The 21,730-nt window shown below is 55.8% G+C and overlaps 1 protein-coding gene across 1 annotated transcript in view; it reads left to right on the top strand.

Annotated features, from left to right (window-relative positions):
* JPH3 (junctophilin 3) overlaps window positions 1-21,730 on the top strand; it is a 51,227-nt gene that overhangs the window by 26,753 nt on the left and 2,744 nt on the right. The window contains exons 3-4 of the mRNA XM_048316301.1: window positions 5,627-5,751; window positions 12,314-13,233. Coding sequence (XP_048172258.1) covers window positions 5,627-5,751; window positions 12,314-13,233 — 1,045 coding nt within the window. The remainder of the gene's footprint in view (window positions 1-5,626; window positions 5,752-12,313; window positions 13,234-21,730) is intronic.

Here is a 21,730-nt window from a genome sequence, read left to right as displayed (position 1 = left end):
AGAGAGGCTCCCGCAGAGGTGGGAAGCAGACAGTCTGCAGTGGTTATTAATAATTCAGTCCCAATTTGTCCCATCTAGGAGAGCACGAAGCCCAGCCAAGCCTCCCCTCCTGGCTGCCCGGAGCAGGCAGAGCCTCCCGGGGCTGTTGCAGCGATCGATCCCACTCTGGCAGGGATCTGGGAGCTGGGATGGCCTGTCCTGCCCCACCCCGGAGCGATCCCATATCCCTGGGAGAGCGCTACATCAGCGTCCCCCTCTCGCAGGGCTCCGGGGTTGGTGACCGGCATCGATCACTGGGGGACCGGTGCTTTGTGTTCCTTGGTGGATGCAATCAGGGCTGGATCCTGCTCCCGCTGTGCCAGAGGGATTGGAAAACAACCCCTGTGGAGCCCACACAGCCGAGGGATTCACGCTGGGGAGGCTGGACTGAAAATCTTCTCCTCACCTGATCCAGCCTCATGCCAGCCTGGGTTTTCCCCATGGGGAGGCTGGACTAAAATTCTCCTTTTCCTCCTTCATCCAGCCATCCCTTCCCAGGACAAGGTGCATCCCAAGGCTTTCCTGACCCCGGGGTTTGGATGAGTCTTAAACGCCCTGCAAATGCTCTCTCTGAATTTTTCCTGAAGTATTTCCTTGCAGCTGGCGTGCGTTTTAATTGAATTTTGCCATTTGAAAAATACATGAAGCTCTTGTAATGGAGGGAGAGAAAACATTCCCTCCTATAGGAAGATAAAGATGCATTTAAAGAGGAAAAAAACCAACCCCAAAGCTGCCTGATGAGGTATTGACCTGGAGACAAAGTGAATCCGATGGAGCCAGCCCGGCCCCTCAGGAAAACTTGAGGCTGTTCATTAGGGATGAGCTCACTGCCAGTTTAACTCCATCCTCACCACACCCGGTGAAACCTGTGGTAAATGTGCCAATTTCCAACTTTTCCATGAAAATAGGGGTACTTTTATGGGGTAGAAAGGGGTTTTTTGGGACTTGTTGCAGCCTTGTGGTGCTCCTGTTGGAGTTGGGATTCCAGGAGAGCTCTGGGTATGGGGTGGAGGAGGGCTGAGCGTCTCCATCCCTGCACAGGGTCCCTGCAGGAATTTCCTACTTCCCTATCAGGGGGTCCCTCAGCCAGGCTTTGAGTTCAGGGGGGTGTCAGGGAAGAGAGAAGTTTCCTTGGAAAAGACCAGCCAGAGCTACTATGTGAATTTTGGGAAACAGGCCTTCCTTCCCAGAAACCTCACCCACAGGATGCCTTTTAACATTCCCAATAATGTGGATTCCTCCCTGTGTTCGGCATGGAGCTCCTTGTGGCCCCAAACACGAGTTTGCTCAGAGTCTGCTGCCTGGTTTCTGCTGGAATGTGTTTTCCTTACAAAAGCGCTGGAAAAATAGGAATAAGGATAGCAAATCCCTCCCCTGGATGGATTCAAACAATGGATGGAGAAGGACACACCAGCGATCCGGGTTTCTCCTGGCTCCAGGTGCCATCCTGGCAATTCCAGGTGTCACATTTACAGCTCAGAAAGCTTTCTGGGCTTCTGTAAACTTGCTCTAATTTCCAGCCTAATTTTAAAGCACTTTGTCCCACTTGTTCTTCTGCCAAAGCGTTCCTGGAGCCAAAACACCTCTCAAGCCTCACCTGGTTTGAATTTTGCTTCCTTCCTTCCTGAACCCCTGAGGATTTTGCTGGGAGTTCACCCCTTTTTGGCTAAACCAGCCCCCAGCTTTGAGTTTGCAGCAGAACCCTTGGATCCACTCCTCGCTCACTCCAAGCCATCCCGGAGTTGCTGTTGGAATTCCTAAAAAGCCAAGTTCTTCCTTGCAAATCGGTTGATTCCAGCTTCTTATAGATTAGCTGGAGCTGATAAACTTGGCATTAGGAAGCAGGCCCAGGTATTATCCCTTCCTCTGTCAGCTCCAGCCAAATCACAGGAGATCTGCAAAGATTTCCGGGGATCTGGTTGGTTGGGATTTTTCCCTGCCTCCTGCCAGCTCCTCTTGCCAGTTTGACCACTTGCCCGCTCATCCTCTGAGAAGAGTGAGTCAGCTTGGCAAAAAATTAATAAATAAAATATTCCAGGCCAGCCCCAGCAGGGACTCTCTGCCCTGACCCAAAACAGGGCCTCAAAAGCCACAAACCATCCTGGCCTTCCCCCCTGTGGCTCTTCCCAATCCCAATCTTTGCCTAAACACCCTCCTCCAGTTCAGTTTGGATAGTGAAGTGCACTAAAATCCTGGAATCATGGAATGGTTTGGTTGGATGAGACCTTAAAGCTCATCCCATTCCACCCCCTGCCACGGGCAGGGACACCTTCCACTATCCCAGATTCATCCCAGCTGGAGGAGGAGGCTGGGGATGCTCGGAGGTGGGAGGAATTAAACAGCTCCTCTTGCATCACTCTTCCCTCCATCCCATCATGAGCCCACAGGAACAGGATGATCTTTAAGGTCCTTTCCAGCCCAAATCATCCCATAATTCTGTTTCATCAGGACGGCCCCAGCTTTATTTTCACCGTGGTCTCCAGTTTGGCGTCTCCATCCCAGAAAAAATTTACAGCAGCACTGAGGGCAGGAGGAGCAGAGCGATGAGATCAGGCCCTGTCCATGTGTCAGGGAGAAAAAAAACCCCCACTTTTCCAGGGAAATAAACTCCAGGCAATTAAGTGGGAATTAAGATTTAGCGCACGCCACGAGCAGCAGGCGTGGAGAAAGGAGCCAGCTGGTAAATTTAGGACGTGACAAAGTCGTGCGAGCCCTAACTGGATTACTGGCATTTATTTGGGAATACTTATGGATTTTATCATGCAACGTATGGATCTCCATAATTCTGCTTTTCACTCCTCCCGGCGTCTCGGGGAGCTTTACAAACAATTAATCGGCAGCGTTCCATGCGCTCCAAGGAATCCAGTGTATCCCATCTGCTCCAGGGAACCCAGTCCGTTCCATCCGCTCCAGGGAATCCAGCACATTCCAGCCCTCTCCGAGTGTATTTTGGATCAGAGGTGGCTTCCTAGACGTGATTGATTTTTAACCTTTTCTGAGCCAAAGCCCCAAGTTTCCATTTTCTAAATTCCCTGCACTTCCTGGGCTGATCCTGGGAGTCTGTGGGGATGAGCAGATCCAGAAGTTGTTGGAGTGAGTTTTTCAGGGATGGAAATGCATCCATCCCCAAAGGATGGTGATTTTAGTCCATTTAGGTTGGATGTCAGGAAGAATTTCTCCATGGAAAGGGTGGTCAGGCCTTGGCAGGGGCTGCCCAGGGAGGTTTGGAGTGCCCATCCCTGGAGGTGTCCAAGGAAGGCCTGGAGGTGGCACTCAGTGCTCTGGGCTGGGGACGAGGTGAGGATTGGGCACAGCTTGGATTTGGTGATCCCAGAGCTCTTTTCCACCCTCAATGATCCCATGGTTCCATTGAGGGGGTGCTGAATGCTGCAGAGAGGAGCAGAGCCCGGGCGATCCCAGAACCTCAGGCTGGGGTAGTGGCTCTGTGTGGGCTCCTTTAGCGTCACCTCCCGCTCTGCCACCACCCCCGTGTGCCCCAGCCCCCTAGAATGGCACAGGCTGCTTCTCCAGCCTCCTTCCCTGGCAGGCAGAGAGGGATGAGCGCTTCCAGTCGCCTCTCCAGGGAGGAGTGTCGGGAGCAGGGTGTAATCCTGGCTGCTGAGCGCGGGCCAGGCGCCCGCAGACGTTGTTAATCCTCGGCTGGGGCCAGCAGAGACCTGCAGCCTGGAAAACGCTGCAGTGGCTGGGACAGCCCCAGCCCTGGGCAGCTCCCAGGCCAGGAGACGGCACAGGGATAAATGGATGGAGGATCTTCGGATCCACATCCCTGAGAAGCTCTCCCGGAAGATGCCAGAGGTTTCATCAGCTCAGAGGGGTGGAATCTCAATTTTAGGCCTCTGGCGGCTCCGATGGGTTTACCCACAGGTTTGATGCCTCAGCCTTTCCCACAGACCACGGTGGTGCCAGCAATGTGGCCAAAAAGAGACCTGGAGAGGGGCTTTGGACAAGGGCATGGAGTGATAGGACAAGGGAGAATGGCTTTAAGCTGAAAAAGAGTGGATTTAGATGGGATATGGGGAAGGAATTGTTCCCTCTGAGGGTGGGCAGGCCCTGGCACAGCGTGCCCAGAGCAGCTGTACCTGCCCCTGGATCCCTGGAAGTGTCCAAGGCTGGGTTGGAATAATCTGGGACAGTGGAAGGTGTCCCTGCCCATGGCAGGGCTTGGAATGAGATGGATTTTAAGGTCCCTTCCAAACGAAACCGTTCCATGATTCCATGAAAAATGGGAGCAGGCTGCACCTCCTCTCCCGGCAGTTTGCTGCAGCTCCTCCTTGGTGCATCCCTGCTCCTCCTAAAAGAGCAGGGCTGGGATACCTGACAGGGAATGGGCTGTGACACCTTTGTCCCCTCCTCTGACCCCAGTGAGTGCTGAGCAGGGAGAGCACTGGATTCCAGCTGGGTAAAAACCCATTTAAACCCAATTTTTGGGTGCATCAATCACAGAGAACCCTCAGGACCTGCGCCAGCATCACCACAGCCCCTCCAGCACCTCCATAACTCTGGAAAACAGCTCAGATCCGCTTCCAGGGCTACTCCAAAGCAGCCAGTGGATGGGAATAAAGCGTTTATCAAAGCAAAGACACTTGAGAAGTGTCAGGAGTGGAACACAGGTGACAGCACAGCCACACTCACACCCTGTTCCCCAGCCCCGGTGATGCTTCCAAGCAAAGCAGGCACATTCCTGGCCCTGTTTTCCATTTTTAGGAGCCTGTCAGAAATGGCACTCCCTTCTCCACGCAGATGTCGAGAAATTAGAGGGAATTCAGAGAGAGGCAGAAAAAGAAAATGATTAAAGGAGATGGAGGGCCTGATTTTGGAGGGAAGAGAAATCAGCGGAGCTATTTATAAGCCTGCCTGCACCGGGGTGGGAGCAGGAATTTTTGAAAGTGCCTGGATAGCTCGGATAAGGGGGAAAAAGGGGCAAAGCAGCTTCCGGAGGATGCTGTAAATCCTGAGTGACGGATGAAATGCCATCCAAAAAAAGCCTTTGGGGAATCATCGGTGAGTGCAGGGGACAGTTGTTGATCCAGAGGGGGGAAAAAGTGCCCTGCTCAAAATGTGTGAAGGCATGGTGGAGGCGGCGCTGGAGCCGAACCTCCCGCTCCTACCTCTGCTCCCAGTATTTATTTACATCCAGCATTTTACGCAAAACGTGGGGGTGGGCGTGGAAATGTTCTTCTTTTTTTTCTTTTTCCCATCCCCAAAGCGAATGGGTTTGGTTAAAAAAAAAACCAACCAAACCAGAGCTTGAAATTCAGGCCTCCAGCCCTGGAGGCTCGTGGGAGATGCACAGAGAGGCTGCTGGGACGGGGTGGGAAATGGGATGGAGGGATCCTGGGAGAAAACCTGCACCTGATCCCAAATTTCCTGGGTGATTTCCAGGCTGAGGAGCAGCTCAGGAACCTGTTGGAAAATCCCCAACCAGCCCCAAGCTCTGGAGGCGGCTCCTCCCTCACAGCCAAAGGGTTTCAGAGCAATTTGTGGGGGAAATGTGGGGTTTTCCATGGCGGGGTCTGCAGGGAGGAGCTGCCTAACGGGGTCCTGGTGTCTCGTGTTGCCTTTGCAGGACCTCTCACTCCAGGGCCAAGGCGGAGGCGGCCGTGACGGCGGCGCAGAAAGCTCAGGAGGAAGCGCGGATCGCCAGGATCACTGCCAAAGAGTTCTCGCCTTCCTTCCAGCACAGGGAGAACGGTCAGTCCAGGAGCCATCCCTGCCAGTCCCTGCCCCTCCGAGCCCCCCAAAACTCCCCTGGCTGGAGGCTCAGTCTGTGCCTGCAGCTCCCGATTCCCAGTGGAGCTCTTGGGGTGGGAAAGCTCCCTGGATCACCAGGTCTGGGGAGATTTAGCACAAGGCTGTCGGTATCCAGCACTTCCACCTTGTTCAGGGCTTTTTTCCTGGGATCGCCTCTTTTCACACCAGAACACCCCCATTTTTTAGTTCACAGTCCTTGATGGTTGCACAGAAAAGCCTGACAAGGGCTCTGGAAGGAAAATGCAAACACAGATGATCCCAGAGGTCACCACTCATCTTACACCCACGGCTTGTGTGGTTCCTGATTTCTTTGGAATGCTTGGACGGCACCCAGTGGGACCTGACCCTTCCCTCGGCCGTGCAAATCAGTCACAGGGAAAATCCACATTTGAGGCGGCAAAATCCACATTCCTGGTGGCAAACCCTCCCTCCCTCCCTCCCTTCCATCCATCCATCCATCCATCCATCCATCCATCCTTTTCACCATTCCTTGTTGGTTTGTCCACATTTTTGCTCAGCAAAGGCTCGGAGAGGACGGAGCCAAAGCCAACCCAGGGTCGGGCTGGGGTCTGCAGCCGAGTGGGAATGGGAAGCTCCAAGTCCCCTCAGCGATAATTAACATCACCATTAATCTGTGACTGAGTTTATGGGAAAGTTTTCCAGCACCGAGCCCTCCTCAGGAGGCGGCTATCACTACTCTCCCCCTCCCAGCTCGAAGCCAGGATTACTCACCCGCTTTAATTGCTCCAGGAGCTGCTGCCGGTGACTCAGGGCCCGGGGCTGCTCCCGAGCCCGGGCAGAAGGGAACCTTGGATCTGCTGGTCCAGCCTGGCCCTGGCCCGGTGCTCTCCTCACCGTGGCTCGGAAATGCGGGGGCGGCCGGGGGCATCCCTTGGTCAGCACCACGGCCCAGAAGGGCTTTGGGGGCCGGCTGCAGCCTGAGCCAGGCCGCATCCCCAGCCAGGGACACTCCGGGATGGCCGAGCATCCCCTGGCACCCCCCTGGCACCCTCTGCCTGCTCAGCCTTGTTCCAAACCCCCCTCACCCCTCCTCCTGCCGAGGCCCGATTTGTACACGGCAGATCTGAGCTTTCTCGCAGGCGTGCGAGCTCCCAGGGGCTTCTCCAGGCCTGAGATGTTCCTCATCTCCATTTCCTCCTGCCAGGAGACTTTGCTGGCTTAAATCACCTCTTGGAAAGATATTTTTAGGTAATACATTTTTTACTACCTCCTGGACGGGGCCGTGGTGCTTCGCTCGTGCTGGGGTTTGTGTGGCTGGAGCTCTGGCTGGAGGGGCTGTGCGAGCCACGAGAAGGGAGGGCAGGGGAGGCGGCTCCACTTAGAGCATATTAAAAAACAAACACAGCATCCCAGATGTGCCGGGAAACCGGGAAGTGCCTGCGGAGCGACTCGGGCACATCATGGGTGCGAGTGGCTGTGTCACCCACAGCCCCCGCCACCTCAGGCTGGAAACGGCTGGCGGGGCTGGAAAGGGATGGGGGAGCTGCCACCACCCTCAGGGCATTGCAGGGGCTCTGCGCGCCCACTTTGCACAGGATCGGGGGTGCTGGATGTGCCCACCTTATTCAGGATCCTGGGTGCTGGATGTGCTCCCCTTTCACAGGATTGTGGGTGCTGGATGTGCCCTCCTTGTTCAGGATTGTGGGTGCTGGATGTGCCCTCCTTGTTCAGGATTGTGGGTGCTGGATGTGCTCGCCTTTCACAGGATTGTGGGTGCTGGATGTGCCCTCCTTATTCAGGATTGTGGGTGCTGGATGTGCCCTCCTTGTTCAGGATTGTGGGTGCTGCATGTGCCCTCCTTATTCAGGACTGTGGGTGCTGGATGTGCCCTCCTTATTCAGGATCCTGGGTGCTGGATGTGCCCTCCTTATTCAGGATTGTGGGTGCTGGATGTGCTCGCCTTGTTCAGGATTGTGGGTGCTGGATGTGCTCGCCTTTCACAGGATTGTGGGTGCTGGATGTGCCCCCCTGTCGGGCTCTCCTCCCCGCCGCGCAGCCCTGGGCGAGGGGCCCTGAGGGAGGCACGGGGTTTCCCGAGCCCCTGCGCAGCCTCGTTCCCGCTGGCTGTTCTGTGCTCCCTGCGCGGGAAGGACCCTCGGGCCCGGTGGCTGTGAGGGTTCCTGGGCAGAGCCCCGGCTATGGCTGGGGAAATAAACAGCTCTGAAACATCCAGCAAGAATCGGTCCACAGATATATTTCTTTTCCACGGGCCTCCTGGTTTGGTGCATTGTGTTGCAGTATCCCCGCTGTAACACCCCCCTTTCACAGGATTGTGGGTGCTGGATGTGCTCCCCTTTCACAGGATTGTGGGTGCTGGATGTGCCCTCCTTACTCAGGATTGTGGGTGCTGGATGTGCTCCCCTTTCACAAGATTGTGGGTGCTGGATGTGCCCTCCTTACTCAGGATTGTGGGTGCTGGATGTGCTCCCCTTTCACAGGATTGTGGGTGCTGGATGTGCTCCCCTTTCACAGGATTGTGGGTGCTGGATGTGCCCTCCTTATTCAGGATTGTGGGTGCTGGATGTGCTCCCCTTTCACAGGATTGTGGGTGCTGGATGTGCCCTCCTTATTCAGAATTGTGGGTGCTGGATGTGCCCTCCTTATTCAGGATTGTGGGTGCTGGATGTGCTCCCCTTTCACAGGATTGTGGGTGCTGCATGTGCTCTTCTTATTCAGGATTGTGGGTGCTGGATTGGTCACCCTTGTACAGGATTATGGGTGCTCTAAATGCCTTTCCATGCACGGGATCCTGGGTGCTGGATGTGCTCCCCTTCCACAGGATTGTGGGTGTTGGATTTGTCTCCTTTGTACAGGATTGTAGGTGCTCGATGTGCCACCCTCATTCAGGATCCTGGGTGCTGGCTGTGCCCCCTTCATTCAGAACTGTGGGTGCTGGCTGTGCCCCCCTCGTTCAGGATCCTGGGTGCTGGCTGTGCTCCCCTGCAGGGTGCTGCAGGTCCCCAGTGCCACCCACAGCGCTCTGTGGTGGGTGCCGAGTGCCACCCATCCCTGGGTGCTGGCTGTGCTCCCTGCACAGCACCCTGGGTGCTGGATGTGCTCCCGGCAGGGTGGTGGGTGTGGGTACCACCCACCTGGCACAGCAAGTGCCGGGGGTGCTGGGTGGCCCCCTCGGAGGGGTTTGTGGGTGCTGTGGAACACTCCCAGAGTCATAGGGAGGTCCATGCCCACCTCAGCATCAGCCCTGGGCATCCCTGGGCATCCCTGGGTGCCTGCAGCTGCTGTACCTGGGAGGGAAAGGTGTTTACCTGGGAAAACCAAAAAAATCCCAGTTCAGCATCACCCCCTCACCCGTGGTTTCCATCTCCATCAGCCATGGGGATCTCCAGGTGCTCACCATGGTTGTTCATCCCAATTCCTGGACACAGTGGGATGGGCCCCTGGGTTGAGTGGTGCTGGAGAACTCAGTCCCCCCGGTGACAGCAGCACACCAGAGCCAGAGACCAGAGCTTGGCACCGCTCCCAAATCCCAAATGTGGCTCCTCAGGGCAGCACAGGTTTGGCTTTGAAGCCTCCTGAGGCCGGGCTCAGCTGCCTCCATCCTGCTGGAAATCCAGATTTGGTGCTCTGCATCCTCCTTCGTGCTCTCACAACCGTTCTTCCAGGAACATCACGTGCTCCGGGACTAATTTTAGCTCCGGCTAATTGTTGCACATCCTCGGGTGCCGAGAGCCAGCCCGGGTGCATCCACGGAGCTCCTGCGCGAGGAAACACCTCCATCCCTGTGGGCTCTGGGGCTGGGGGGCAGCTGTGGCCCAGCATCCCCCCAGCAGCTCCAGCCCTGCTCCTCCCAGAGCCCCAGCCCTTCGGGAATTAAACCATGGAAAGGCAGAGTCACGAGAAGATTGGGGCAGGGGTGGCTGGGGAAGGTTTAGGATGAGGAGGATTCTCTTCCCTGGGGTGGGGCATCACTGGGATTTCTTGTCCCTCTGTGGGGCTCTGGAACAGGAGCAGTGGGTGTAGCAAGGCTGTGGCTGGTTGTGGGGCTGGAGATCAGCTCGGGAGGCCTTGGAGCTGGTGGGAAGCTCACAAATCCCTGGAATTCCAGCAAAATCCCTGAACTGGGGAAGATAAAGCCCAAAAACCAGGGTCACCCCAAGCCTCGGGTGAGCCCGTTCCCACAGGTGGCTTTCCAGCTTTGTCAGGTGAAGTCATTTATTCCCTCTGTGCCTCAGTTTCCCATTTGTACTCTTGGAAAGTGGCTGGGACAGGAATGCCTGGAAAACAGCCCCAAAAAGTTTGTCTTTTATCCCAGAGACAGTTATTGTGCAGGAAAACAGAGGAGTGAGCTCCACCTTTCTCCTTCTCAGCAATTTCCCACCAATACCGGGATTGCTCAGGGATAAATCCCAGGAGATTCAGTCTCCCACATACAATCAGGGCAAAGATGAAGGCTGGACTATGTGAGCATTATCCCAAAAACTTGAATCATTAGGAGACCATTTCCCATAAATTGCTTGGATGGATTTCCAAGCAGCTTTTTTACTATTTCCCTCCCTTGCCAGTGCTCCGATGGGGACATCCATCCGCACACTCCAGCATTCCCTGCGTGTATCCCAACGCTGGCAGGGGTGAAGGCACATCCCAGCAGCTCCCCAAAAAGATTCAAGAGAGAAAATTCCTCATCAGAAGTGCAGAGACCTGAGCAGGCTCTCCCGAGCGTTTATTTTTAAACGACGGCACGAAAATTGAGCTCTCCCTTTTCAAGCCTCGTTTCTTGTCTCGCCATAGCAATTGCAATTAGATGCATTTCAGGGGCATTAGGCACTTAATATATTTATCAAATTATTCACCCAATTTAGCATGGCTTTAGCTGGGAATGACTGGAGAGGGGAAAAGGAGAATTAACCACTATTAGCTCGCTTGAAATCATTCGGTGTTTCCTCAGTGATGAACACGTTGGAGGGTTTTGTTCCGTGTTCCTCCAGCAGCAGCAGACACTCAGCCCCTCCTGAAGTCCCCATCCCCAGTGTGACACTGTCTGGGAAGTCTCTGGGTTGAAGGAATGAGGAGTTTCCAGTGGGATGAGGAGGATGGGGAGTGCTGGCCTCAGGTGGCCCTGAGCAGGCTCCTGCCTGAAGGCACAGCCACCCCTGTCCTTCCATCCCACCCAGGGTGCTGAGCAGGGAAATACCCATGTCCTGCTGGGCTGTGTGGGGCAGGAAAGCTCCTGGATATAAGGTTTGTGGGGTTTTTCTTGCACAACTGCCCAGATGTGGCCATTTCCCTATGAAAAGCTGGAGGTGACATCTCCCTCCTGCACCTCGCAGGGTGAAAACTGAGGTGGTTCCCATCCAGGAGGAATGTGAGGGCTGCAGGTATGGGGTGATCCCAGTGGCACCCAGGGTGATCCCAGTGACACGCAGCACACACGGGGTGATCCCAGTGACACCCAGGGTGATCCCAGTGACACCCAGCACACAGGGGGTGATCCCAGTGACACCCAGGGATGATCCCAGTGACACCCAGCACACACGGGGTGATCCCAGTGACACCCAGGGTGATCCCAGTGACACCCAGCACACATGGGGTGATCCCAGTGACACCCAGCACACACGGGGTGGTCCCAGTGACACCCAGGGTGATCCCAGTGACACCCAGCACACACGGGGTGATCCCAGTGACACCCAGGGTGATCCCAGTGACACCCAGCACACATGGGGTGATCCCAGTGACACCCAGCACACAGGGGGTGATCCCAGTGACACCCAGGGTGATCCCAGTGACACCCAGCACACAGGGGGTGATCCCAGTGACACCCAGGGTGATCCCAGTGACACCCAGCACACAGGGGGTGATCCCAGTGACACCCAGGGTGATCCCAGTGACACCCAGCACACAGGGGGTGATCCCAGTGACACCCAGCACACACGGGGTGGTCCCAGTGTCACTTCAGGTGATCCCAGTGACACCCAGGGGTGATCCCAGTGACACCCAGCACACATGGGATGATTCCAGTGACACCCAGCACATACGAGATGATCCCAGTGACACCCAGCACATATGGGGTGGTCCCAGTGTCATCCAGGGTGATCCCAGTGTCACCCAGCACACACAAACACAGAGCCCAGGGTGTGCCACCAGCCACATCACAGATTTCCCCTCCCATGCTTCCAGACTGGGAACTGATAGGAAATGTGGTCAGACGGATCCCAAAAAACCATCAGAACCCCCTCCCAGCAGCTCTGCATCGTTGGTGGCTTCTCCACATTTCTGGGGCTGGAAAACCATTCCCATGCTGGCTGTGGTTCTGCAGGCCAGGGCTCAGGGCAGGTTCGGTGTCACACCAGCGGTGCCAGCAGCTGTGACACCGCTGTCCCAATCCCACCCCGCCGTTCCCCACCGCCCAACCCTCTGCTCCCTGTTCCGTGCCACGAAAAAACCCATGGGGCATCCATAAAATAGAAATAACCCCGTTGCCTTCCTCTCTCCCTTCTCTCCTCCCCACCACCGCCCCCCAAAGGGCTCGAATGCCAGCGGCCGAAGCGGCAGAACTCGAGCGATGACATCGAGGTCCTCTCCACCGGGACGCCTCTGCAGCAAGAGAGCCCCGAGCTGTACCGCAAGGGGACCACCCCGTCCGACCTGACCCCCGACGACAGCCCGCTGCAGAGTTTCCCTGCCAGCCCCTCCTCCACGCCGCCCCTCGGCCCCTCCTGCAGGAACAAGAGCGCCCACTTCTCCAGGCAGGTCTCGGTGGACGAAGAGAGGGGTGGGGAGATCCAGATGTTGCTGGAGGGGCGTGGCGGGGATTACCTGCGCCCCAACAGCTGGAGCGAAGAGAAGGTGGGCGGGAGCCGCGCTGCGAGAAGCGGGACGATGCGCAGCGGGCAGCTGGGCTCCACGCCTGTCCCTGAAGACTACAGAGGTCGGAGCGGGGGACACAAACATTCGGCCTCCAACCACAAGCCGAGAGAGAGGTGGACAGATTCCCCAGCCACGGTTTCATGGACTTCCCACCACAGGTCCCACAACCACAGCTCAGGGAGCTCCAAGCTGCTTGAGCTGGACGAGGAGAAGATGAGCAACTACGAGATGGAGATGAAGCCCCTCATGAGGATGGATTCTTATATGCAAGAGATTCACACCCAAAAAAGACACTACAGCAAAGGGGGAGGCTGCAGGAGCGTGACTGACGAGCACCGCGGGGAAGAGCGGGGCTTTGGGGTTCAGAGACTGAGGTCTAAGTCCCAGAACAAAGAGAATTTCAGGCCAGCTTCCTCTGCCGAGCCCACGGTGCAGAAACTGGAAAACCTGAGATTCGGGGACAAAGCTGAACCTCGGCTACTGAGGTGGGACTTAACCTTCTCCCCGCCACAGAAATCTTTACCTGTTGCACTAGAATCTGAAGAGGACAGTGGGGATGCGCTCAAATCCAGTACGGTGAGTGAAGGGATTGCGCGTGGAATTCCGGTCCGGAAGCCTGGGGCTGTTCTGGGGCTGAGTGGAGTGATGGGAGGGAAATTTGGAAAGTGTGAATTGTCGTCTGTTTGTCGCCTTGAATCCCCTCTCCTCCCTTCTCCCATCCTGCTGGACCTTGGTGTGGGGTGTTACCATGGGAACAGTAGGATTTTCCCTGGAGGATGTAAACAGCAAGTTGGAGTTTTGCAGCCCAGCCCCTGGGTCAGCAATAAAATTCCATTATTGCTGGGAATTTGGTGGGAAAGCTGCAGGAGAAGGCAAAGCATTGGTAATGTTTCCTTGGGTTATGGCAGCAGAGCTTCCTGCTGGCCCAGGAGCATGTGGAGAACAACCCCATGTGAGACATCCCACCCTGGGCTCCTCGTTTTTGGGGGACACAAGGACACTTTGGGCATGAAGTTGCTGCTGGGAAGGGCTGGAGGTGTTCAGGAGACGAGACAGAGCGATCTTAAAAGCTGCTTCGAAGTGGAAGGGAATAATCTGTTCTCCATGAACAGAATTAATGGGCTTAAAGTCAAGGAGGGTGAGCCATTAACCATCGCTAATGAGGTGAGGGCTGTAATGAATTGCCTGGGGGGCTGTGGAGGCTGGGAGAGGAGAGGGTCTAAGGTTGGACATCACCAGCTCAGACAGGACCTGGACAGAGCTGAACCTCTTCGGGAGAAGGCTGAGCTCTGTGGTTCTTAGGTCCTTTGCAGTCTTGTTTTCTGATGATTCCCAGATTTCCCACTAGAAGCTTCCTCACTTGTTGTCCCTGTTGGTTTGGCATTGACAGGAGAGGTGATGGGGTCTGCTGGGAGCAGTGGGGAAGCCACCACTGCCCCAAACTGCCCCTTGTCGAGTCAGTGCCAAACACAGAGCAGGGCTGGAGCTGTCCCATGGGGATGCCCCAGAGCTACCCAGGAGAAATGGAAAACCTGTCACGCTCAGGAGGTGACACTTCAGAGGAAAGGAGCTAAATCTCCCTGTCAGGGGAGCACAGGGTGGTACCTGGTCATGAAACTGAAATGAATTCATCAGTCAGGCCGAAAATTTGGGTGAGAGGCATCGAGGTGTGTGAGGTGTGGTGACATTTGCCACGGCTGCAGCATCCCTGCTCCTCCAGTCCCTGCCTGCAGAGCCGAGGTGGGGAGAGAGGAGGGAGCAGCCCGGGATGTGGGAAGGATGGATCTGCCCCAGCTTCCCACACAGTAGCCCTGGAGCTCTCTGCCTCCCATCCATGGGCTCTCTGCCTCCCTATCCATGGGCTCAGGCTTGGCACTCCCACCCAGCACTGAGGGGGAGCTGAGCATGGGGGCTGCTGCTGGACTGCTCCACAGGATGCATCCTGCAGCCCTGGAAAAACAGAGCCATCCAGGCTGTCCTGGCCTGCTGGCCTGGATGCCTGGGAAGCACTGGAGACATGACAGGCAGCATTAGGAGCCTGACAGGCTCCCAGAGGGGAAGAGCAGCCGCAGTAATTTCACAGACACCAACCCTGGGAAGTCTGTGGGATGCACAGATGTTCCAGCACCTTTGACAACACAACCTGGGAGAGACAGGGCCCAAAGGAGGGATGAAACCACTGTTTCTCCTCGCTGAGAGCCACGTGATTTTGGGGAGATCACTGGCACAAGCAGCCCCGGGGTTCCTCCCCACCCAGCCCATCAGATGTGCTCCCACCTCGGAGCTGTCACAATAAAGTTCCCTCCACATCGCTGGAGGCAAACAGCCGCCAACGCATTCCTGACCATTCCCAGTGAGTCCTGGGCACTAAGGAAGGGCCCCAGCCTGCAAGGAGAAGTGCATGGAAAAGCCATTAGGATGCACATCATACTTTGGAAGTGCTGGAGCTGTGGAGCAGCATGTTCAGTTTTCTCACATTCACAACCGAGGGTGGAACAGATGGCGAAGGTTTGGGAGGAAGCTAATGTAATACAGAGGAAGAGATAATATGTGGATTTAAATAACCCACAATGCCAGCAACAATTTGTTCTAGCAGGAATTGCACGGTGCTAGCAGGGTTTTGTTCCAGTGGCCTGGCAGGGAGGGGGTGGTTGGACAGGAGCAGGGGAAGGTGTAGGGGAGGAATGGGAGGCGCAGGGATCTGCGCTCCAACCTCCTGCCCAAATCCGTGACCTCGCCTGCACCTGCCATCAAAAGCATTGCAGGCTTCAGGGAGTGTGGTGAATCCCTGAGGAAGAGGAGGGGGAGGCTAAGGGGGAAGGATTTCTCCCACAGACCCCACACCCACCTCGGCGTGCCCTCGGCGACACAGGCCATGCACACGCTTGGTCCTGCAAAACCCCCTGCATCCTGCTCGAGCTCCACATTCCCCCGCAGCAAATCAAGGCTCCTCAATTCCCCCAAAAGCCCAATTTCCCACAGTGGCCTGAAATCCCTCTTCCCTGTGGCCTGGCAGGGCGTGAGCTCTGGGGCAAGGCCGGCTGTGTGAGAGCCCACACTGCTCCAGCCTGCTCCAAGCCTGCTCCAAGGCTCTTCCCTGGATCCCAGCAGTGCCAGCTGGAGGCTGCTCCCTCAAAGGGCAGCTCCCACCTCCCACCAGCTGGTCTCCCTCGGAAAGGTGCTGCCAGTGAGCGGGAAGGATGCTCGGAGATGAGCACAGCTATTTTTGCCCTACCTGGAGTATCCCTGTGCAGGACCGAGGTCACCCTCACGGCTTAGCTTGTTTTAAAAATAATCTGCCCTAAACCAGCTCTGCACAAGCCATCCATGAGCGTGGGGGACTGGCTGTGTGCTGGAGTGCCAGCTCCAGCTTCCAGAGCCTGCACACCTCTGGAAGTGCTGGAACAGGCTGGGGGTGCAGGTCTTACAAAAACACACTCCCAAAAAAATCACTGCTCTTGATTCCTGTCTTAAAAACAAGCTGGGACCACGGGGCCTTGCATCCAAGCTTTTCCAAAGTGTCCACAGGAAGGGATGCAGACTCACAGAGGAGTCAGATGTTCAGGTTGCTGGAGGAGCTGTGGGAATTTTGTTCTCCTCTGTCACTTTTCCCCAGCCCTTTAAAAGAAGCTCCCAGAACCCCCCTTTGTTGGGGCTGCACATCAGGAATTGAAAAATACTCTCATAAAGGTCATTTCTTGAGGGCATGGCTCAATAACGTCGATGAAATTCAGCACTGCTTGGTGTTGGCTCCCGGGGGATCTGGGGGTTTCGGGGTCACTGAGCCACACAAACGCTTTAAAATGGCATTTAAGGCCATCTGTGTCTCTGTGGGCACTGACCCCAGCACCCACAGGACAGACTCACAGCAATTGCCAGCGTTGGGGCAGAGGAAAATGGGAGCCAACGTGCTGGGACCGCTGCTGGTGTTGTGGGATAAAGGGATTTATAGGAACGTCACCATCCTTCCCGGCCTTAAAGGCCCACGAGGCACTGGACGCTTCACAGGTTCTTGGAGCCTTTGAGGAGAACTAATACGGGAAAGGAAAAAAGGGATTGTTGCGAGACTGGAAAGGGAAAGAAGCTCTCCAAAACGCTAGCGACCCTTTTATCCACGGGCACAAAACACAGCCCGTTGCAGGGCTGGGGAGGAAAAGAAGGGAATAGATCTCCTTTCCTGCAGGTGCTGAACATCTGCCGCTCCTGCAAGGGAGGAGAAGGAAGGGCTTTAGGCACAGAGCAGCTCAGCGTGCCCGCGAGAAGGGCCGGGATCAGGCACGACCGGAGCCTGATTCACCGCCTGTCCTCACTTAGCAGCGGCAATCACGCACAGTCACAGGGAGCCTTCCAGGGACGCGTCGTGGTGTCACTGCAGGCACCCTGGGCATGTGAGAAGGCTCGAGGTTCGGCCCTTTCAGGCTCTGTTTCATCGCATCCCCACGGACGCGAGGCCAGCAGCCCGAACCCACCCAGCCCCGCCACCCCGGACATTCCCCGCACCGTCACACGGTGTGGGAGCAAATCCCAGCCCAAATGCAAACATTCCCGGGGAAAGAGCCGCAGCACAGGCTTTAAAGGCACCTCCCTGCTGAGGCATCTCCGAGAGCCCCCCCTGGCCCCGGCGGGTCCCCGCGGGGGCGGCGGGGAGGGATCCCGGCAGCGCAGCCTCTCCTTCCCTCCCTCCCTCCCTCCTTCGGCAGCGAGCGGCAGAGGGGCGGATTTGCCAGCAAAATATTCCAGGCAAGTTCCGCTGTCGCTGGGGAAAGGCAGGAGCCGGCAGCCAATCTGCAGCCGGAGCAGGATCTGCCGAGCTGCCGGAGCCGGGGATGCGGGCAGGGGGCTCGGCACAGCCTCCCCCGGCACGGGGAGCGGGGGATGGAGCCCCGGCCCCGGCACCTCCCCGCTGGATGCTCCCTTTGCCAGCGCTGGGCGGTTATTCCTGAAGGGATTCACCTCGAGGTGGAGCGTTGTTTGGGTTTTTTTAGGGAAGTTTGGGGGCTTTAGCCCGAAAGGTTGCAGAATGAGTTGAAAATAAAACCTGGGTGTTTTCTCCATCCCAACGAGGCACCCCCTGGTTGGGGTGTGAATGAAGATGTTCCCATTTGGCTGCCTTGGGATGAGGCTGCTGAGAAAGGGACCTGGGGACTCGTTTGGTGTTAAACAAGGGACTCAACCCCGTGATTTATCCCTGTGGCCTTCCAGCTTCAGGTTTTTCCATTTAATTTTTCCCATCCCTGGGTCTCCCAATATAATCACCCCTGGGTTTTCCTTATTCCTCTCACCTCAACCAAACAGATGCACCCCCGATCCCAGATGGCAGCTGCATGTCCAGACAAACAGAAGCCATAATTTCATGGGAATCAGGAGGAAGAGGAGTCCTGTTGCCATCACACCTCTGGAATGAGGCAGGGCTGAGCATTGCTGCAGGGGTTGTCTCTTCTTAGGACAAATGATAATCATAAACTCTTCCTCCTCTAATCCCTTTTGTGTTCAGACAACCTGAGGTAAATAATCTCCAGAGAGAAATGGGATGTTCCACCTGACAGGGTCCTTTTCAAAGCCTTTTCATCCCCAGGGACTTTGAAGCACCTGGGAGCACCTTCCTGGCTCTGCTCCTGTCATCTGGATTATGATTTGAGCCCGATTCCACCTCTTAGCGTGGAAAATCTGGGGCCAAACACCAGCTTTTAACTGCTGCTCAGAACCAAAATTTGACTGCTGTTTTTAGAATAAAAATCTTAAAAATAGAGCTCCAAACACACCTAAACAAACACCCAGAGCTCAGTCCCAGCACCTGGAAGGTGAGGATTGAACCAGGGATGACAAACCCGTTCCCTAAGAGGCTAAAGGATCTCTAAGAGGATAAACACTCATTCTTTTAGCCTTTTTTTCCCCCCAGAAGCAGGTTTTTCCATCCCACCCCACTCACTTTCACTCACAAGAGCACTTTTGGCGTCTCCTGGGCCCCTTCCTGGAGCCACGGGAGCTGCTGCAACCCGCTGGAGAAAGCCAAGTGACTCCCTGATGTTTCCTTTGCTAAATGCTCCTTAACCATTTCACAGAGCCTGTTCCTGGCAATGATGTGACAATTCAGCACAAATGTCAAGTTTGCAGCCCTTTCTGCAGTGCCGAGGCTGGAAAATGGTGCATATCTCTATTTTTTTTTTGCTGATCCAAGTCCTTAGTAATTACACTTAATAGATCCCAGAGGGATTCCTAGGTAACCTGCACTCCGGTTTCCATGGCAGAGAGGCAGAGCTTGTACCCAGTGATAACAGATAATAATGGACTGCTAATGCTTAAATTAATTATGCCACAATTGCATTTGTAAACCAGCTGTCCGTCGTATTCCCAGGAAAACTCCGGAGTTGCTACACAACAGTTCCAGGATGAAAACAAACAAGGCAGAGGGGCAGGAATTACTCCACAGCTACGATTACTGTTATTACTCCTGTGCCATAACAGGGGTTTATTCCTATTTTAGTGTTTCCATGGGCTTAGGTCTTTCTGTTCTTTAAGCTTGGAAGGAAAGCTTAAAAATCCTTGGAGATCCAACCTGTTGATAGAGAAAGATCCTTTTGCCCAGCTGATATTGGTGTACATTCCCATCCTTGGCAGATGTTTTCCTTCTCCTGTGAAGGACCCCAGGGATCTTATTTAAAAATTAAAAGAAGTCTCCAGCAGATGCCTGCCCTTGGCAGGGGGTTGGAATGAGATGATCCCTAAGGTCCTTTCCAACCCAAACCGTTCCATGATTCCACAGGAGGCCACAGATGAGACAAAGCCCCACCAAACTCCTAAAGCATCATTCAAAGCTGCAAACCAAGGGCTGTGTCTCCTCTTTCCAGAGGCTCCTGTTGGAGGGCTGCAACACAGTGGGAAGGGTTTAAAAGCCACTGGTCCTAAACCACCGGTTCTTTGCTGCAGCAAAAGGGAGCTCAGTGCCCTGCAGCCAGGCTGGGCTCAGCAAAGCCTCTCTTGCAAAGCTCAGCTCCAGCACTGATTCGGGCACGGAGCAGGAATGATGCTCGGTGCTGCCACATCTCCCAGGCCATCCCTGCCATAGGACAGGAGAGGGGCAGACATTCCCTCTGAGCAGAGGGGAAGGCACCGAGACCTCCCAGGACAGAAATCAGCCAGACACAAGCGTTTGGAAGTGCAGCAGGATCCGTAATTGGAGCTAAACCAGAAGCTTTGGAGTGGCAAAGCTGCTTATCCAGCAGCAACAGCCATTCCCTGCCATTCCCACCTGGACAGCCCTGGCTGGAGCAGCACAGGGAAGAGGGGGTTAAAAAGAGGGAGCTGTGAAAAGGAAGAAGAATTTGTGAGGAGTCAGCTGGATTTGAGCTGTTCAGTTCACAGAGCTCCCAGCCCTCCCTGGTCACCCTGTTCCTGGGGTGCTCTGGCTGGCAAACGTGGGAGACCCCATGGCTATGGTGGCAAAGGAAGGATTTTCTCCTGGCCCTGCCCTGCTGAGGGGATGCAGGATGCAGCCAGGCCCAGCCTGAGCCGGGGAGCTGAGCAGAGCCTCCGTGCACGGGAATCCAGGGACTGCCGATGCCAATCCCCCATTTTCCCAGCTGAGGGCACAACGTGGATGCCCTGTGTGTAAATCACAGAACCATGGGATCATTTAGGTTGGAAAGTGCTCAGGAATTGAGTCCAACCATTCCCCCAGCACTGCCAAGGCCACCTCTACTCTGTGTCCCCACGTGCCACATGCACATGGCTCCACATGGCTCTCCACCACTGCCCTGGGTGGAGAATTTTTCCCAAATATCCAATCTGAACCTCCCTGGTACAACTCCAGGCTGATTCCTTCACACCAGTGAAGGCTGTGCTCCCTTCATGGACACATCCCACCAAAGGGCTGCACCTCGGTCAGTGAGGGAACAGGGAATTGGAGGGATTAGCAGCGTGAGCAGAACAGGCGCAGCTCTGGCTGGGTCCTGGAAGGGTAAAGACGGTTTTCAGGGAATAAATGGGGTCCTGCAAGGGTAAATACAGCCCTGAAAGTTTGCTGTTTTGGCAGGGAATTCATCCCTGGAGCATCCCAGGGCTTCAGGAATTGCGGCTGAGCCTTCCCTGGCTGCGGGGCTGGGGGCAGGAGCGTGTTCTGTGCCTCGGCGGGGCCGTGCCAAGGCAAACAATGACACTGATAATCGCCTGCGATCTGTTATTATATCACCAGCAGCTCAAAAACCCTAAAACCCAATAATCTTCTGAGATGCAGCTAATCCCTCCCAGCGCCAGCAAGGCCGGGCTTGGCACAGCCGGGCTGGGAGAGGGAAGGAGCGGCGGGCAGGGGGTGGTTTGTGCCTTTGGAAGGCTGTGCACGGCACAGGAGGAGAGGTTTGCCGGGAGCAGCCGGGCGTGGATGGGCACCTGGCTGCCGGGAGCGGCTCTCCGCCATCCCTGCCTTGGCTTGGCTGCCTTTGACCCTGTTGCTAAGCTACAAATACGCCTTTCCAGCAGGCTCCAGCATCTTCGCTCCCACCCACTCCCAAACACGAGCTGAATCAGGCTGCTCGGAAAAGAAACCATCCCTGGCCAGCCAGGAGCTGCTCTTTCCCGTTTCTTTGCCAGCAGCTCCGCAGAGCAGCCATGGGGAAGCTCGCAAGGGGTGCCCAGCCCTGTCCCCGCTCCATCCCAGCAATGTGAGGTGTGCTAGGAGGGGGACAGGAGCCTGGGGGAAAGCATTTGGACCATTCCAGGGATGGAGGCTGGCACAGCTTGGATGCAGCAGGAATAGCTGAGGATACCAGCGACTCCAAGAAATAGCAGCCACCCACCTGCTGCCAGCATCGCTCGCCCTGGTGCGAGCCACGTTCACACTGTGGCACCGGGGATGTTGGGTGCCAGGGAAGAGGTGCCAGGGATGGATGAGGTGCCGGGGTGGATGTTTTCCTGACTGGTGTTCCGCAGAGGGATGTGCTGGAGGGTTGGCTGCAGCCCCGCGATGTTCCTGGGATACTGATGGGGTCCCACAGCCGTGCCCTCGGGTCCCACAGGATTGTCTGGGATGTGCTCAGGGGGAAGCGATGGATGCTCCCAGAGGGATGGAACCATTCCT

Source organism: Corvus hawaiiensis, chromosome 12 (assembly GCF_020740725.1).
Source record: "Corvus hawaiiensis isolate bCorHaw1 chromosome 12, bCorHaw1.pri.cur, whole genome shotgun sequence".
In the NCBI taxonomy this organism is placed as follows: Eukaryota; Metazoa; Chordata; class Aves; order Passeriformes; family Corvidae; genus Corvus; species Corvus hawaiiensis.
Note: the sequence above shows the minus strand (reverse complement) of the source record. Positions and strands in the feature narration are given on the sequence as shown.